Source organism: Chenopodium album, chromosome 19, assembly GCF_948465745.1.
Source record: "Chenopodium album chromosome 19, dcCheAlbu1.1, whole genome shotgun sequence".
Lineage (NCBI taxonomy): Eukaryota > Viridiplantae > Streptophyta > Magnoliopsida > Caryophyllales > Amaranthaceae > Chenopodium > Chenopodium album.
The window spans coordinates 41848014-41868240 of NC_137852.1; the positions used below are offsets into that span (position 1 = coordinate 41848014).

The 20227-nt window shown below is 30.1% G+C and overlaps 2 protein-coding genes across 2 annotated transcripts; one reads left to right on the forward strand and one right to left on the reverse strand.

The window, feature by feature from the left end:
* Positions 1-4503: 4503 nt before the first annotated feature.
* On the forward strand, positions 4504-5880 carry LOC145594419 (UPF0481 protein At3g47200-like). The gene has a single exon (XM_081650730.1). It carries the CDS (start codon positions 4504-4506, stop codon positions 5878-5880), a length of 1377 nt encoding a protein of 458 aa, XP_081506856.1.
* Positions 5881-15957: 10077 nt separating this feature from the next.
* Positions 15958-18154, reverse strand: LOC145595689 (RNA-binding protein involved in heterochromatin assembly dri1-like). Its single transcript, XM_081652104.1, has 4 exons — positions 18006-18154; positions 16943-17348; positions 16541-16665; positions 15958-16394 (listed from the first exon to the last, which is right to left on the reverse strand). The coding sequence occupies exons 2-3, from the start codon at positions 17335-17337 to the stop codon at positions 16575-16577; spliced, it is 486 nt and encodes a 161-aa protein (XP_081508230.1). The 5' UTR covers positions 17338-17348; positions 18006-18154; the 3' UTR covers positions 15958-16394; positions 16541-16574.
* Between the last annotated feature and the right edge of the window lie 2073 nt (positions 18155-20227).

Consider the following 20227-nt stretch of genomic DNA (forward strand, 5'->3'; position numbering starts at 1 on the left):
AAATTAAATGACTTAGCTTAGGCAACACTTGAAATTTAAATGTGTTTAATATCTACACTTAAAATCCTTAATTATGTGCATATAATTTCATATGTATAATTGAATTTAATAAATAAAAAAAAAAATAACATTTTGGAAGGAAAATTTATCACAAATAAAATTATTACTCCCTTCGTATGTTATTTTGTGTTACTCCTTCTGTTTCTAGAACTGACACGGCCAAGCTAGCAAATGTGAATGCACTAATTTGACTACATGATCAAATATTAGTAAACAATATTAAAACTTATATTAATATCAGTTTAACAATATATTTTATGTTACAATTTGTTTTTATATTACTAAAAATGATAGTCAGAGTAAATATTTAATAGTAAAATGACAAAGTTAAATGTATTAATTAATTAGGAATAGTGGGAATGCACTTTCATTTTGTTGTTGTTTATATAAAGTGTTACACTTTCCTTTTATGGTTTTTTTTTAGTATTACACATCTTTTTTAGCAACTTACTCATTTAAATATTAATTGTTTCTCCTCTCTCATGGTCCCTACTTAAACACACTACGGAGTACTATTTTTTTTTTATTATTATTATTTACTTCCCTCTCATATTTCTTACATTTTAATAAATATTAAGTCTTTGTGTGGTTAGTGACATTGATTTATAAGAGTAGTTATTAAGTTATTATTTATTTGGATTAGTAACCTCATTTTTCATAAAGTAACCCTATTTGTCTATATAATTATATAATATCCTAAATATATTGTATGAGTAATATCAAGTAATTAAAATTAAGTAACCATGTTTGTTCTTTCGAGTAACCCCTATTCTTTCATTTTTATTTTTATTTTTATTTTTATTATGACTAATGAAAGAGTAACGGACTTTTTTTTTTAGTAACCCTATTTTCCCATTGAAATAATCCCTTATACATCAAGGTAACCCCATTTCCTCATCATTATAACCCTTAAAATGTAATTAATTATGTTATTTGTAAAGTAGCCACACTAGCCACATATCACATATAAGTATTTATGTTTAATAAAATATTGTTCTCATTATCTTTAATAATAATTTTTTAAAATACTCCTTACATTATCTTAAATTGAAGTTCATTGATTTTTCAAAAATTATATACCGATAGGAGTACTTTGGATTTAGGTGTGAAACAATAATGCCAAGCAGAAGCTGAAAAGCTCGCTGTATAAAAAGTAAACCAGTCGAGGCAAAGAAAACACATACATTTTACTAGTAATAGTTTAAAAACGTACGAAATATTTTTCATTCAAAGTGTTTTTTTTTTTTAAAAAAAAAAATCTCACTCTCTTCGGGGTACCTTGCGAGGCGCAGTGCACGTGTTGAATAAATTGGTGCTACCGCTACAGCTTTGCAATTTGCCGTAAGTCCTCGCAATTGTTTTTATATAATTTAAATATTGAGTATTTTAATAAGTTGTCCTACTTTTTAGTAAGAAATTATTATAAATGTAAAACAAGCTTTCAATTTAGTATGCTTTGTTTTACTTTTTTTATATTGCCTAATTTAGTTTTCCCCATATAATATTATACTTCCTATAATTGATGGAAAATCGCTCTTATATCCCTTACATAGTTAGGCCCTGTTTGATTCACCTTAAAAAAATAATATTAAGTAAAAATAATTTCAGTTCAGTAAAATTAATTTCAGTTCAGTAAAAATAATTTCAGTTCGGTAAAAGTAAGTTCAGTTCAGTAAAATTCAGTTTTCTTAAAGAAAAATTATAATAGAAAATCAGTAAAAATAATTTCAGTTCAGTAAAAATAATTTCAGTTCAGTAAAATTAGGTTCAGTTCAGTAAAAATAAGTTCAGTTTAGTAAAAATAATTTCAGTTCAGCAAATTAAGGTGAATCAAACAGGGCCTTACATTGGTCCTTTTTTTTAATCTGGGTTATTCAACTTTAAAAAAAAAAACAAATAAACCTTTAATTACTTAAAATATTTTCATTGAGCTTTAATTATTTTTACAACATCTTTATTATATGAGTTTTTATCTAAAAGTTATTGATTTTTATTGATTCAAAAATTTTAGTTGAAATTTTTATGAGCTTTTTTGAAGTTATTGCTCTTTAAAGTTATTGATTTTACAAAACCTAATTAGAATTTTGCTTAATACTTGTATAATTTATTCATGTTGAAGTAACCATTTTTACAAATTTAATTTTTTTTTAGCAAATACTCTCCTGTTTTATAATGTTATTTAATTTCAATTTTAACTATGTTCATTTGCCAATACATTATTTTGACCATAAATAACTAAAATTAGTTAAATATTTATAGAAAAACTAGTTAAACATTAATAATATATTGATTGAACACAATCAAGTTAATCAAATATGGCTACTTTACGTGTTTTATGTATTGAGAGTAATATAGAAGATTTCTCATCTTATAAATAATGATAAGATTTTAAATAAAAAGAAAAAGAAAATGAAAGGAGTACGGAGTATTATTATTTAAAGGACATTTTGTCATAAACTACCTATTAAAAGCATTTTTTTGCGAGAAACTACCTAATAAAAAAATGTTGTAAGAAACTACCTATTAAAATAAAAATGTTGTAAAAAACTACCTATTAATATAATAAATGTTGTAATAAAAATTCTTTCGCCGGATTCCTATCATTGACTAATTTCTTCGGCGTTGACCACCCTTGGCGGGTCACATGATTATGAATTAACCAAATTCTCACCTTTTTTCCCCAATTTGGTGCCTAACATCAACATTTAATCCTTATATCCATCATTTGCTTCCCTAGCTTGCGTCATTTTCCCTTCCCCTACTTCCCGTTGACAATATGCATTTTGGGTTTCTTAATTATTTGGGCTAATTTTGTGAGTTAAAAATTGGTTGAATTAATGTCGTGGGTTGCTTCATTGTTGCTTTATTGTTGTTGGGTTTAGCGTCATTGGAATGGCGACTTGATACGTGTGGCTGTTGTTTAATTTGTCGGTGGCTATGGGTCTTAAGGTGATGCGATACATATGAGCAGCGAGCGTGGTATGGTGAGGATGAGTTGTGTGCCAGTGCTATTAGGTGGCGTTAGGAGGAATAGAGGGAAGTGTCGTGGTGCGGTGAGGAATTGCGAAAGAGTTAGGGCTTGTGTTGCTTTTGGGGATGCGAGAGGGTGGATTTGGGGGTGTTTTGAGGTGGGTTTGGGGTGTTTTGGTGGTCGGGAGGTGGTGAGGAAGGTACCACTGCTGGTGGGGCATGAAAAAAGGTTTTAAAATGTTACGTGACCGGCTGTGGGTGGTAAACGCCGAAGAAATTAGTTAACGGGAGAAAATCCGGTAAAGAGTTGTCTGTTACAACATTTTCATTTTAATAGGTAGTTTCTTACAACATTTTTTTTATTAGGTAGTTTCTCGCAAAAAAATGAATAGGTAGTTTCCGACAAAATATTCTTTTTTTAAATGGCCTTGGTCTTACCGTACCAAAATTTTCTTACATCAACCCCCCAAACTAAAATTAAAATCAAAGTTCCAATTGAATAGTTTTTTTTTTTTTTTTTTTTTTTTTTTTTTTTTTGAAAGGGAGTTCCAGTTGAATAGTTGATGTTGAATTGAGTTTGATGAAAGAAGATATTATAATAAGGTGAAGCACTGAAGCATATGCTATCATTTGTTTGTTCTCAAAGAAGAAAAAAAAAAAATTGCTATCATTTGTTGGGAATTTGAAAAGTCGATTCCGTCTATTGATTAGTTTCTTTTCTTTTTTTTGTTTTGACGAGAATCTATTGATTAGTTTCTAATACTTACTGTCTCATTAACATATTGAGAATATAATTTGAAAAAAATGAGACATATACTTACATTCTATAATTAATACAGATGGAAAACAACAATACAAATTGAAATAACAGAGCAAGATGAAAACAACGGGGTGCTAACTAGGGGTGAGCAAAATTTCCGGGTACCCAGAATTGGAACCGGAACCGGTTAGGAACCGGCGGGTCCGGAACCGAGATTGGACCCGGTGGTTCCAATTCCGGGTAATAAATTAAGGATCCGGTTATAACCAATTCCAATTCCAATTCTCAACTTTTTGGACCCGGAACCGGTTGGGTACCCGGTTACCCAATATATCCTAAACTAAATAAATTTTAAATAATAAAAATATGTTAAATGTATCTAATTTGTACAATAAAAAAAGTATTATTAATACCTAACATGAATACAAATAGCTTAATGCATATATAAATATAAGTATTAAACACTAATAATGATACTAACTAAAATAAGAATTATAATTTGTATTATATTTTAACAATTACATACATAAGTGGGTACCCGGAACCGGAACCGGTACCCGGTGGTTCCAATTCCAATTCCTAAAATTTAGGACCCGGTTAAACCAATTCCAATTCCGGTTCTGAATTTTAGGACCCGGTTCCAACCAATTCCAAGTCCGGGTCCTAAAATTTTGACCGGGTACCCGGTTTGCTCACCCCTAGTGCTAACTTCAATGCATAAGGAGCTTGACTCCTTGAATATTTCCTTTAACGAGAATTGGTGCATTTATAAAGTTCCTGAATATTTGTTAAAGGGGCATGAATACTTTTATCAGCCTTTAAGGATGTCAATTGGTCCCGTATTCTATAAAAATCCAAAACTAGAACCCATGCAAAAGGTTAAATGGATTTACTTGAATAGCTTCCTTCGACATCCCGATAATGCTTGTCAAAGCTTGAATACTTACATTGAATATGTAAGGAATAAGGAAGAGAAAATCCGCAAATGTTATGAGCAAGAGTGTAAGCTCTGTAGCGATGAGTTTGTTAAAATGATAGTGCTTGATGCTGCATTCCTGATCTACTTTTTCTTGAGCATAACTAAGCGCCGCCGGTTTGATGAACCTTTAGTTGGGAATAATTTAAGAGCACAAATGATGTATGTGAGTAAGGATTTATTTCGGTTGGAGAACCAAATTCCATATTTTGTCCTCAAGGAAATCTTTGATATAGCATTCTATCACAGCTACGAACCTTTTACTCTTATTAGAGCTATTCTTAGATTTATAGGCAGCAGGGGTTTTCATATTCCTGGAAATAAGACTATCAAGAGTATTATAGATGATAATAAAATTACAGATAAATCAAGCATTCAACATTTGTTGGATCTCCAAAGGATGTCTTGTTGCCTTTCTTTGAGCACACCGTTGCGCAACCAACCAAATACAAATCAAACAACTGATTCATCGGATTCATATATGCACAAGGTGGTGTCTTTGATCTGCCCGTCATCATTACGTAATACACTGCTTAAGCGTCATCTCAAGGCAAAAACTGGTTATCATTCTATTCGTCATCTTTGTTACACTGCCAAGCAACTAAAAGACGCAGGAGTCACATTTGTGGCAGGTGAAACTGATAATCCACTTGATATAACATTTGATAACGGGATACTCACGATTTCGAAATTAGCAATACAAGATTCCACAGAATCTCACCTACGGAACTTGGTTTATTTTGAACAGTGCCATTATTACGCAGATTCTTACTTCATTGATTATATTGACTTACTTGATCAATTGATAGACACCGTGGAAGACGTGCAAGTGTTGGTTAAAAATAAAATTTTTTATAATCATCTTGGAAGTGATGAAGATGTTGTCAATCTTTTCAACAATATTGGCAAAAATGTAATGGTATCATGCAAGAATTATTACTCCAATGTCAGCAATGCTCTGAATTGCTACGCTTCAAAACGTCGGAATCAATGGATGGGTATTTTGAGGAGCAAATACTTTAATCATCCATGGACAATTTTGTCAGTGATCGCTGCAATCATACTTTTTGTGCTTACTCTTTTACAGACTATTGCAGCTTTCATCTACAAGTAGTCCAACTACCATTGCCAATCAATGCTCAACATTTTGAAGATTCTTGCCGATGTGGCGGCCATGTCAGCTACTGCAATGAAATCAGAGACTTGAATCATATTCATGGTTTTTTTTTTTTTTTTTTTTTTTCTTTTCTTTTTGTGTGTGTGTGTGTTTTATTTCTTTTCAAGATGCAACCTAGCTAGCTACTTTATGTAAGTTTGATATTATATTATAATTGTAATAACTTAATGTTGTATTTTTTTGTTGGTAATATAATAATACATTAATGCAATGTCATATGCCTTCAATTCTGAGATTAGTGACATAAGATATCATTTACGTAATTTTATTATGCTAACATGTTTAGACATGCCAAGTTTGATCATTAATACATTATTGGGATTTTTTTAGCAATAACAATATACTATTGTTGTCGTTTTACAACTTATCACCTACAATGTTTTGTTTATACTTGTATTTATTATTATCTATAGTTTCAAAAACATTAAATTTTTCCACCAAATTGTCCATGCCCCTCCTATATGACATCATTATGGACCCTATAACGATTTGTATCCAGAAGTTTGTTCATGTGTCATGCACATGTAGTATATCATCACATTTTCACATTATCAAAACAAAGAGTTTAAGGTTTTGTACTTGTGCTGTAAACGACTAATTTATTAAAATTAAACTTTAATTATAAAATTTATTACAGTGGGTGTAGGACTACAGGATGCACGTACTGCATAAATTTTTATTAAATTATTAGAGTTAATTAATTGATAAGTAGTACATAACTAAAAGATTTTAAACATTATTTACAAGTGATATGATTCACCCATCCCATAGACCATAACAAAAATGTATTTCATTTTTTTAACTCATTCAACTTTACATACTTGTACTCTTATACGTGTATCCCCTGTCTTTAGTATTTTGTATATTTGTTATATACTCTCTTCGTTTCAAAGTAATGTTTCTGTTAGAATTTTTCAACGTCAAAAATTATATATTTGACAAAAATGTTGGGAATATCCAAATATGACATAAAACTTTTATAGATCTCATAAAAATTAACCCAAACATGCGGCCATGCCAATTTGATTGGGATTGGGCTACTTCAACTTTTGAAACCCAAAAGGCCCACATCACCAAAGCATAGCAAGCCCAATTTGTAGTAAGCAGTGAGCACAAGCAGCAATGCAGGTGCTTATAAGAGTTTTCAGAAACTACATAGTACTTGTATATAGCTCAAGTTTTCCTCCAAAAATCTCTAATATGCTTCGCGACAAAATCATACTCAATGTGATCTTCAATTCTTCACATTCATTTATTAGTTTATCACGATTGTCACCTTCCACTATATTACGTATTAAACAAGGTCTAGCAAATGAGTCATTTTGATCGAATTGGGTTAATTTGGATACATGTCATACTTTTGTGTAAGTTTGAATTATTCAGGTTTGGTTAAGTCGGATTCGGGTTCAAATGGAGATTTTAGTTTGATTAGTTTCATATTGGATCAAATTTTAGGTTGGGGCATTTCTTTTATAGGATTTATTTTTTAGAAGGGTCAATTTTGATCTAATAAATGCTTAGATCTTTGGTTTATAAGATTGAGCCAACATGTTAATGTATGGAAAAAAAAAAAGCACGTTTTCCTAAAAGATGAACGACTACGTATATAAGCTTGGCCAGAATATTTACCATTTTAGGTTTAAGATAATGACATTTGTTTGGCTTATATGTGTCAACCTCTTCTTCACTAAGGGTTTATACATAGACTTTGAAAATTTATCATAGTATACTATTGTTACGATCGAATACCCCATCCGTACTTATAGTTCGTATTCAATTTTGGTCAATCTGATTAACATACCATTACAAGCAATAGATATTAATTAAGAAACACATAGAATTTTAAATGTCAACCAGATTGCTTAATTGTATGTATCAACTTAAGCTTTTCTAGAGCTAATTAAAGTGAGCTCAGAACGCTAGCCCAGACCGGCCTGATTTCGGGTAGATTTTCCTAGACCAAAACTAGGCCCGGCTCGTTTTTAAATTTCTTGGACGGGCTTCAAATGCAATTTTAGTTGATTTTTTTGCCTAGCTCAAAAAACTCGCCAACACATAGAATTTTAAATGTCAACCAGATTGCTTGATTGTATGTATCAACTTAAGCTTTTCTAGAGCTAATTAAAGTGAGCCCGAACCTCTAGCCGAGACCGGCCTGATTTCGGGTAGATTTTCCTTAATTATATACTCCTAGACTCTAGTGTAGCTATCTATCCCTACACCCCCATCCCTAAACAATACATAAACAAATCCAACAACCTCATTTTCTGTACACACTTTTTACCCACCTATAGATTAAAAAAAAAAAATTCAAATCATCATTTCATTTCATTTTATCTCTCCTTACCCATTTTCTCTCTTTACACCCATTTTCTCTCTCTAAACCCATTGATCTACTTTTTCAAACCCAAAATTTCTACGAATTTGAGACAAATTATCAATAAAAATTGTTCAATCACTACAAAATTCAACAAAACAAGATTGAAATTCGAAAGAATAAGTGGCTTTGTTCATATTTGGTTCAAAAAAGAGTATGAAACCTAGGTTTTACTAAAATTTTTTTTGTTGTGATTGTATTTCAAAACAACTATTGAAACATCAACTGCAGAAAATGCATCATGTAAGTATTTACTATAGTTTTAGTAATTTTTGTTCAAAAACTAGTAAATCAAATCATTACATTCTTCATTTTTTTTTGTACAACAAATAAAACAGTTCCAGAAAAGGAAAACAAAGATTCTGGAAGAATGTAAGTATTAATAAAATTAATTCGTAGTGAAATTTTTCTTTTGATGAATGTTCATTTCCATTTTGATAAATGCTCATTTATACATTAGTATACTATCATTCACATGTTTTTTTTTTTTTGAAAAACTCTCATTTAATTAATATAAATGCTCATTCAATTCATATGTATTTAATAATTTATAGTCATTCGTGTAATAATGTTCATTTTTTCATAGTTTGAAGTGGAGAATTATTTTGATGAATGTTCGTTTTTATTTTGGTAAATGTTCAATCACATAATAATACATCGTCATTCAAAATTTCACATATTAACATACGATTATTAGAACATCAAAGGTGTTTGATGAATGTTCATTTTTATTGCAGTACGAAGGAAATAGTTTTAGAGAAGAACATAAAAAATCTTGAGAAAAGTAAGCATTAATTAAACTAGTTCGTAGTGGGTTTTTTATTTAATAAATTTTCTTTCCATTTTGATAGATGTTAATTTGTATATTAGTATACAATCATTCACATGTTAATAAATAATTAAACATGTAACAAATGAACACATATAATGGCAATAATGGTCAATCACAATAATGCATTTGATCAATTACAGTTAAATTACTATATGTAAAATATATATGATCATCTATAGTTACATAACTTAACATTATTTATGAAACTACAAAACATTGATAATCAATAAAAGTCACATGTTGTACAACTTATAATCCCACACACACACACACACACACACACACACACACAATTACATGTAATAGTATAGCTGTATGAAAATGCATTATTATTGTAATTAAATTGAATTTATTTTATATTGGAAATTATTTTTAACAACTCTTTATTTATATAACTACAATTCTAAGACGTATGTATTTTTATACATCTTACTATAAAACTTACACATAGCTCTTGAAATGAAATAAACATTTAATGATACAAAAATGAACATATGTTGAAACACGAATGAACAAAAATGTACATTGGATGATGCAATACTTCTAATAATATTAATGATTTGAATGCAGCAATCCATATAAATAAATAAATTTGCTCTTATTTTTATTGATAAAAAAATTCTTAAAATGCAATTCATAAAGTGTACTTCGTATTAGTTTGAACAAAAACTCCTTATTATAAAAATGAACATCTAATGATTTATAAATGAACATTTACCAATATAGAAATGATCATATTATAAAAATTTACAGAAAATTCATAAATGAAAAGGGGCGGGGACGGGGCACGCGCGGATGGGTGGGGGGTGCAGGCAGTTTTCCCTGCAGTAGAGTCTAGGTAAAAATTTGTAGATTTTCCTAGACCATAACTAGGCCCGGCCCATTTTAAAATTTCTAATTGGACGGGCTTGAAATGCGAATTTTAGTTGATTTTTTTGTCTGGCTCAAAAAGCTCGCCTAACACAGCTAATTTGGGCTTGTTTGGGCACAAAATTTATGGCCTGAATATTGGTCGGGCTTGAGACATGGGCTGAATTTTCGGTCTTGGCCTGGTTAGCCCAATAATTACCTCTATTTTTTTTTTCTCCAATGTAAGCCTATTGAAATACATACATTTTTTTTTTTTGAAATATATTAAAATACATACATTATTTAACCACTCTGCATTATAATTTATAAAGTGTTCTAATATAAGCTTCCTTCTAAAAAAAAAAAAAAGATTGTTCTAATATGTTTAATTAAACACGGTAAATTCCCTTAAAAATATGAATAAACACATCAAATTAGAAACAAAGGTTTCTTTTTTTTTTTTTTGGTCGCGGTTTAATACCAACAAGAATTGAACGATATGACATATTTGATAGTTCTAGTATATGCAAAACCTAAAGTGACCTTAGAAAGAAGTAATTGGCTTTCGAGAAAGCTCAAAAGCAAAGGCCCTCAAGTAGGCAAAGCATTAAGCATATGGCATTGCTAGCAACAACAAACAATGCATAATATTATCATAAAATTGGGTCAAATACGGCCCACCAACCAAAATTAGAACTTTTATTTTTAATTTTTGGATTTGTAAAGAAAAAGAAGAGGGCAATAAAAATTCTCAAAAAGGATTAGCCATTTTCTTTTTTCCTTTACATATAAAGATGAGAGTAAAAGCTACCTAGTTTTTGTTACCCATTTTGACCATCACAGTGTTAATTTTAATTTAATTAAAATTAATTAAATCAAAAGTCATAAATAATTTAAATATAATAAAATCCACTGAATTCAAACAAAACTTGGCTTGTTGCTTTTGTGGGCCTAAATTTGCATTTCTTAGTCTAATGATTAAAGTTGTGTTTAGTCTATCGCTTTCTTATCTCATCAATGCAATTTTATGTTTTAGACGTGTCCACAATATAAACTTGTATATCATTTATATTTGATTGTTTGTAATCACTTTGTTCCAACGAATTTGTGCACAAATTCGTCCTCTTATGATTTTAATCATTTTAAAATGATGGAAGATCTTCATTTTAGTTTAGCTACGTCTTCTCAATTACTATCTACATTTAAATTAATTGTTAGATTATCAGTTCAAATAATACAATTAACGTGACGATTAATTTCAAATAGAAGGTATATAAGAAAGACAGAGAGTAGACAACTAAACATGAGAGCTATATGAGAGTGTATATCAATGCTATCGAGGCAATAAGTTTCGAGATTGGAAATTTTTTGGCTCATTCCATGACTTGTATTCTACAATTAAAGCAAGATGAATAATAATTGTGTATCTAGCATCAGCTATAACATTGTCTAACCTTTTGTAATTTAGGATATGAAATGATTATTGCATAAAATCTATATATGTTTTTATGAAAGTTTTGTTATGTAGAAATGTCCGGATAATATTTGCATGGCACATGTTCAATCATACATGTAGGGCTCTAATACTAAGTTTATCACCTTAGTTTATTGGGGCCACATGTTGGGCCTATTTTAATGATGTTCTTTACATATAGCTAGCCCATTATGGATTTCATTCTCAAAATATTTACCTTATAGGCTTATATCAAGTTTTGTGGCTTGAACATGTATACCTCTTAATCGCTTATATGACAGTAATGACACCTTAAATGATGTGAAAATAGGGTCATTGTTAAAAGACGGAATGAAATACATGGTCGATATGATAAGTTGATTGATCTACTCCTTAAAAGAATATTAGAATATGTCTTGAATCGATTTGTCTCCTACAAACTGAACACTTTATTTAGTAGCATAAAACAAAAACCACTAAATTAAATTCAAACACGAAATCGATAAATTTGCTACACTAATTTATGCATATAAAGAGTCTTCAAGTTATGCAAAGCCACTTTAACGAAGCTACCTTATAAGAGCAAAGGGTAGCCCCCCTAAAAATTGGACCCCAGTTGACATGAAATGAAATGATATGGTAAGATAGTCTTAAAACTACAAACGTCAATTGAGCACATGAAGCAACATAAAGCAAGCAATGCTCAAAGGTAGACAAAGAATCTTACTAAAAGTCATGTAATGGAGGGTAGTAACAACAACTAATCAATGGTTTTGGTCCACTTTTTGACCACTACTAACTTAACTAGTTTAAAGATTTTTTATCTCCTAAGAGGTCAGAGAATGAAACCAGATAAAAGCAACTGCCCTAAAAGTTTTGGAATCCTATGTGATTTCTATATGTTTAATATGCCATGCAAAATCTTAATGATTGTAAGTTGTAACTATTGTTTTATTTTTAAAGTGAAGTAATTAATTTATTCAATTGATCACTTTCTTATTGGAGTAATTAACTTAGTGATTAAATACATAGTCTTGCCATAATAAGGGTCCTTAAGGAGGAAGTTTTCTCATAATTTTTGTCAAATAAAGGACCAACTCAATCAAAAAGTTAAGCTGAAATCATAATAGTTTGATATACTCTATTACTGTGAGAGATGTTTTTAGAATCGAAATATTGATGTAGCATGCATGTGTCTTGCTACTCATACTCAACTACAAAAATTTCACTTTGAACGAAGGCCGGGGTAGATGAAATCTGAACTTGTTACCTTCTTGTCAGACTTGTTCTTGACTTCTTGGTATTATGTCAAAGGATCAACATGGTGAAAATCTTAAGGTCATATGATGCTTAGAGCCAAGGCCGGCTAAGGCCCTGTGCAAGCTGGTCCTCAGCAGAGGACCCCATGGCCCAATAAATTTTAAGGGCCCCAAATCAAAGTATGGTATAATTATCAAATGTGTACATACTTTTTCATATACTACTTTGATGGCTTGGTGGAAGAATTAATAGGCAATGTTTAATTTGGTGTGAAGTTCGAACCTTTAGGAAGATTTTTTTTTTTTTCCTTTTTTGCTAAAGTGTTCTTCACATTTTTTTATTTTTTTTTAACTTTGGTTTTGTGCAATATAATAATTTTCACTCCTTTTTTTTTTTGTTATTTAAAAAATATTATCATGTACTTTGCTATTTGCACACAATTTATCTGCTTTTTTTTTTAATTAACTGAATGAATTTTCTCATTACAATAATATAACTTATCTATGTGTTACATGTGTATCACTTACAGAGTATATGATTATATATCATTAACGCATAAATTCACTATAAAAAAACTTGAATATTTATATCATTTTTTATGTTCATTATTGACAATATTGTAAACTCTTAAGTAATAAAAATAGCACAGGGCCCCTTATTTGCATAAGACGGCCCTGCTTAGAGCCCCATGGTTGTTCATAACTCTATCAATTTTGTTTAAAATATACACTTCATGAAATGGTTCCAAATTTTTGACTATGTAAATTAGAAAAATTAAATGTGAAAAAAGGGTTTTAGACCTTCTTTACACTATAAGGGGGAGATTAATGACATACACAATGAAACCTAATTATTTCACCAAAAAAACAAAAAAAAAAAAAAAATTAAAAAAAAAAACAATGAAACCTTATTAACTAAATTAATTAAAAATATAGAGTAGATAATACTCAAGGCAATTGACCTATATAAGGAAGTAAAATAAATAATTTTTATGTTCAAAACAAATAAAAAATACTTCGTATATGTATACTCGTTATACCAAATTAAAATAGTAATGGAATCCTATCTAAATCGATTAGTAACTCAAATATAACATATATCAATGGAGAATAACATGACTGCTCACATCTATTAGAAGGTATCTTATTCCTACATGATTCGCATCGATCAATAAGGGTTTTTTGGCTTATTTTGTTGAGATTTATTTCATTATAACTTATCCTCATGTATTTATATCTAATATATTTGAAACTATCTATCCCTACCTTATAAATCCCTACCTTATAAAAAGTAGAAAATTACTCTTATTAATAGTGTAATGCCAATTATACCCTTTAAAATGTACATTTATATATATACCCTCATTAATATGTACAAGTTTTTTTAATGAATAATGTTTGGACAATTATACCCTCTAAAATATTTAATTACGTACTTATTTGCTTTCATGCATTAATGTTAGTTGTCTTGGATATTTATACTCATGAACATAGTTGTGTGCATATTTTTTTGTCATTAATTTTGCCAATAACTAATTTTGTGATTTTAAGACCGAGCTAAAAGAGTAACTAGATATGACTAGCTATGCGCGCGCATTGTGCGCGTTAGCTGCCCTAGTATAAATAAACTTGTTTTCACAATAGAGAAAAATATTTTTTTAAAACTTATATTTATTAATTTTGAACTTATTTTTTCTAAAACAAGCCAAAAAAAAAAGTTAAATAACATGGGATTCAAGTCGAATCCTCCATTGACATGTGAGTTCCCCCAGGAAGAAGCACCTACCTAATAAATCAAAATAATAAGCCTCATAAAATCTTCTGATATATTCCTCTCAATGATTGTTGTTAACAAGATTTTTAAGGCTGACATTTCAATATTTAATTTGATAAATCCTCAAGAAAAAGGCTCCCATGCTACTATTGAACGTGATGTTATCTTAAAGAAGGAAAAAGAAGTTGTTTTGTTGTAATAGTAGTGACACATACAATTGATGTTACGTAATCGATCTTAACGTTTGTTTGTCAATCATTGTTCATGCAAATATAAATACTATTCCAAGTGAGATTTATTTTTTGGACAGAATATATCAAAGGTACCTAGCTACCATATTTATACTCCGTATTATTAATTATTACGGAATATAAAGCTTCATTATATACCAAATAAAATATAAAAAGTATTGTTTTATTGCCTCTGACTAATAATAATTTTAATTATTTGCTTTAGTAACAGATTCTATTTTTTTCTCCACTTTAATTTTTGAGATGGAATTAAAGGGGTCACATGGTGGGAGGTAAATGGCTTTTAGATTTTAGAACCTTTTATATACACCCGGGTGTACATATGTTTTACTCTATTACTCTATTACTACGTATGTTTTACTCTATTACTACGTATGTTTTCCACTTTTACTCTATTACTACGTATGTTTTTTCAAAACTGCTTGTGTTATCTTACTCTAATTTGGCCCACTATATATTATGAGTTGGTTTTCTTTTATCACTCAATCTATTTCTCTTCTCAAAAAGGTATAACAAGTACCGCCTTACGTTACTTTATAATTATTCATTTCCTTAGTCTGCAGTCAGGTCTATATACAGTGTTTATGATTTATTTGTATTATCCTAATACTTTAGTTTACTAAAACCCGACCTAGCTAAGTCCCACCATAATCCTCAAAAATGGACTATGAGATGAATGATTAATTATCAATTCTTTACTCAATTCATGTAACATTTTGACTATTTATACTATATACGCATTTACTATTGAATCAATTCATCCTGTATCACATATAGTTGATGTTGATTAAGTCGGAGTAGCATTGAAAGTTATATTATAAACACCAACAAATTCCTTCGAAAGTAATTTGTGATCTTCGTATCGCACATTATATTGTATTGATACAATTGTTTGCCCTAGATAACTAACTAATTACGTATAATGTTGCATTGTTCATATTTATTGATTGAAAGATAATGATAATAATGTGTAAATTGCATTGCATGAAGCGAAAGAAGAAATTGTGGTCCATAATTTAAATGTGACTTGCTTTAAACAACTTTGCAGAGATGTTCAGGGTTAATTGTTAAAGTCATGATTCAAAGCTTATTCCCATAAAGCAAAAGCAAAAGAATAATTCTTGAGAATTGAGGATTGTTACATAAATTTTTGAAATTGATGCTAAACTATTATTACCATGATTATATTAAACATAAGAAATAAATGTAATAAAAAGGATTTGCAAATATTACTAATAATATTCAAACTCTCATTGCATCGTAGAACATCAACAACTACATAAAGAGATCATGGCTGAGAGATTCTCTCACCAATTTAAAAACAAAAATTTGAAAAAAAGAAAAATAGGGGAAAAAAGGGACAAATTAAAGTGACATGAGCTTAGACCACCAAAATAACTAGCTAGTTAAATAGATTATCATACTAAACTCATCAAAAAGTAACAAAATTAATAATAAGCTCATGAAGTCTAAAACTTCTAGTTTTTTTTAGCATGAATTATCTCGAATATGACCTAACAATGATATTCAAAAAAGAAAGGAAAATCTAGAGGGAAATTAAAATTTTCGAAGTAGATTAATTTCATTCAATTCAGCCCTCTCATGTAGTAACTTGATATTCTTCGTTTATCTTCGTACTTCCGTAGCATGCATTACCTAAGACCAAAACAAAACAAACGATTAGCCATTCAGCCAACGATATGCATATACAAGTGCACATAGTTAATGATATTATTTTCAGACAGAGGAAATACGTATTATATCTAAAGTAAAATAAAGTTAATTATTGAGGACATACATACCATGAAACTTTCCGAAACTTAAGAACTGATGCATTTAATATGCAGAGTTACTGCCCGAGTCCCTTGGTTCCCTGCATCTGAAGCACTCGGTCCTGCTAGCAAAGTTGTGCTCGTTGCAACCCGACCTATAATGCGTTACATGGTACGTATAGTATAAGTAACATGACATGACATTTTCTTGTCCATAAAGTAAATACTATCATGCGATTGTAAATAATAACATAATAATATATGTACGGTAAAAACAATAGTGTATACGTAGTACTACCATAATTCTTATGATTAAAATATAAAATTGTATGTATAATTACTCGATATAATTTAGTCAATACGTAAGTATAAAATTATAAGAAGTCGTACAAATTTTAAGACATAAGGAACATTATTACATTATTTACATACCTAGTGCAAATCCAGTCACCGGATTTCCATCCGGAGCGGCCGCTACCACCCGGTCCGCCACCACCAAGACCGCTACCAAAAGAGAATCCACGTGAGCGGCCCATGTCACCAGAGCTAGATTCCTCCTTGTAAGCCCCACACTTGAAGCAGCTAGACCTACTAGCAAAGTTATGGGCCCCACAATTGCCAATGCTACAGTACCAATCGCCGGGCCTAACATCGGGCCCGGCAAAACCCCCACCAAAGGAGGGCCCACCTGACCTCCCTCCAAAGCTTCCAAAATCGCCGCCGCCTCGGCCATCAGGACGTTGGTCCCCACAACGTTGGCATGAATCCCTCCTCTGGAAGTTCAAGTGGCTGCATGACCTACAATTCCAATCACCTGGCCTACTCATGTTTTTTTTACCTATTCAAAACAAAAATATATATATTCGGTCAACAATACTTCTAAGTACGTGTCATAAGCACAAACTATGATATAAACGAATTTTGATTTAAATAATATTAAAACTTCTTTTCAAAAACTAACTCACTAGTTAGGACCCGATATGTTTAAACAAGCTAATTTTTCTTTATTGCCTCCAAAATTAGGTACTCATCATCCTTATTTTAAGGGAATAAAAAAGATACGTCTATACAAGTTTTTTTATATATGAAAGTGGAAAATGTTAGGAGATGCTTAGACAATGCAACCAAACCAAAATGGTAATCGTACAAAAGCTATTAGCCCATGGTTTTCTATTGCCTAATTTTTGTAGTGTTACAATTTTTTAAGAAAAAAATATAAGTGGAAAACTATGTAATTATTCCACTGATTTTGTCATAGAAGCTCCTAAAGAGACCATTTTCCCTTGTTTTAAGGCACAAAAACTAGAATTAACAATTTAACATCCTTAATTTCAGAAAATGACAAATTTAGAAACAAAAAACTACAAAAACCCCTAACTTGCACTCTTTTTTTCTCCTTATGAAATGTAAAGGAAATAAAAAATAATTTTTATGAAAGAAGAAGAAAATTATATGAAATGAAAAATAAAATTAAAGAGAGAGCTTAATTAATTACCTTAGAGAGCTAGGAAATGATTAGAGATGAAATTTGTAGTTAGGGGTTTAGAGAAAGGTGAAAGAAATTAGGGTATGAAAGAATGAGTTTGGTTTGTGAAGGGTTAAGCATGGTTTATATAACATGCAGAAATGCCTCGATTTTTGAGAAGATTTGAGGCAGCTGAAGGAAGAGAGAGAGAATGAGAAAGAATGTTCCTTTTCAAATGCTTGAGCTGGCTTCTTGAATAATGGGAATCATCACATTAAAAGTTCCTAACTATTAAAATAATAAACATAATTAGATAGTTTTTTCTTTTTTTTTTTTTTAATTTGAAGAGTATAATTAGATAGATTGTGTACACTATCGACGGACTCACATGAACGCAATTTACTCAAACGGTGCTATCTGAAGTAACTCTTATATGTACTTAAGATTAAAACACTGGAATATGAGGATCGAAATTTAATCGACTCAATATGCTAGATATTGAAAACCATATCATAATAAACTATTTCAAGATTAACATACAATAAAGTCATATAGGACTTATACAAGTAAAGTACTTAACTATAATTTGATATTGAACGACCTTACTAGACGGGATCTGTTCTATAGGCTCGTACCTTTGTATCCTTGAGTACAAATATTTGATATTGAATAGATGAATATTCAATTCGACCTAATATGTTGAGTCTGATTATTACAACCAAATATAAATGATAACTAGTTTCTTCGTTCCTAACTAAGCTAGCCCTTATATAATTAGGGTACATATTTAGAAATTAAGTCAATATGATACATCCATATCGTGTATTGTTAGTTTCTGAATATAATTTAGAATTTTTTATTAATTAATTCAAAGAATATTTTCAAGGGAACTTAAAGGTCTAACTTTATCTTGCTTAGTTGCTTATTCTAGATAATGGCATACTTCATATATAAAAGCATTTTGTAATGGAACAAATTAATTGAGTTTTATTATTATTCAACGACATTAAGAGTAATATTTCGTATTTACTCCGTATCATTCATTTTAAGTGGTACAAAGGTCCTGTTCTCTTACGTTGAAATTCAGTTAAGTTCAGTTCAGCTCAACTCCTAATTTCCTTCTCTTATAAAATATTCAGTTCAACTCAGTTCAGCTCAGCTGAGTTCAGTCAATGAGAACAGACTCAAAGTATAACAATTACGAGTACCAAATAGTTTCAATTCTATAAATTGATTTGTCGAGTACAATTGTACTTTGTATGCAATTGAAGGAGCACGTACGTAGTAATATGGCTAAATACGTAAGTTAGAGTATATGAGATTAGATTCCAAAGATGAGATAAATGAATTTTGAATTCTGAAAAAGCTTATTGATAGGGAAAAAGGAATACAGAAGAGCCTCGATTCTTGAGAAGATTTTGAGGCAGCAGAGGAAATTAGAGAGAGAAGAAAAAGAATGTTCTTTTTCAAATCTTTGAGCTGGCTTCCTTGAACAATTGAATGAATCATCACATTTTACATCAAAAGTTCCAAACTATACATTATTTTATAAAAATTATAATTACAAAACTATATAGTATAAATAAACTCAAAGGTAATAATCCCTTTTTTTTCAATTTATTGGATATAATTAGTAATTAAAGAAGTATAGGAATTATTACCATATTGTACACTAAAGATTAGATTCCAAAGAAGGGAAATGAATGATTTTTGAATTCTGATAAAGCTTATTATAGGGAAAAAGAAAGGGAAAAACAAAAGGGCACTATTGCAGACTAAAGTGAAATTACATATTTGCCCTTTAATTAGTTAGTTTCTTCATATATGCTTGTATGTATGTATGTCCTCTATTATACAAAAGTTTTGCCTCTACCCATGCAATTTTTGCATGGCTTTTAACAAGCCAGTGTTTTGTGTCCCGTGATGGCACGTGACCAAGTATGATGCTCACAAGTTACCAAATGTATAGTCCCCTTGATCATAGTGTACTATTAGTTGAGCTACTCATGAAACTAAATCTATAATATCAATTGGCATCAAAATTCATAGTTTTAATTATGATTAACCTAGGCTCTTTATCAAATATTATCATTGATTACCTAAATTTTTAAGTAGTTCAAGAAATTGTACTTGCAAAGATTGAATTTTGTAATGATGAACTTATATGAACCAATAAGATATTGTTCACCAGGCCAGTATCAATATTAATGAGATATTATACTTGAGAATGACAAATACACTTGGGTTTAATT

Excerpts from the sequence above, each read along its gene's own strand:
- LOC145594419 (XM_081650730.1), top strand. The coding sequence starts at position 4,504 with ATGCATAAGGAGCTTGACTCCTTGAATATTTCCTTTAACGAGAATTGG.
- LOC145595689 (XM_081652104.1), bottom strand. The coding sequence starts at position 17,337 with ATGAGTAGGCCAGGTGATTGGAATTGTAGGTCATGCAGCCACTTGAAC. Across the intron at positions 16,666-16,942 it reads GGTGACTGGATTTGCACTAG|GTCGGGTTGCAACGAGCACA; the intron begins GTATGTAAATAA and ends AACGCATTATAG.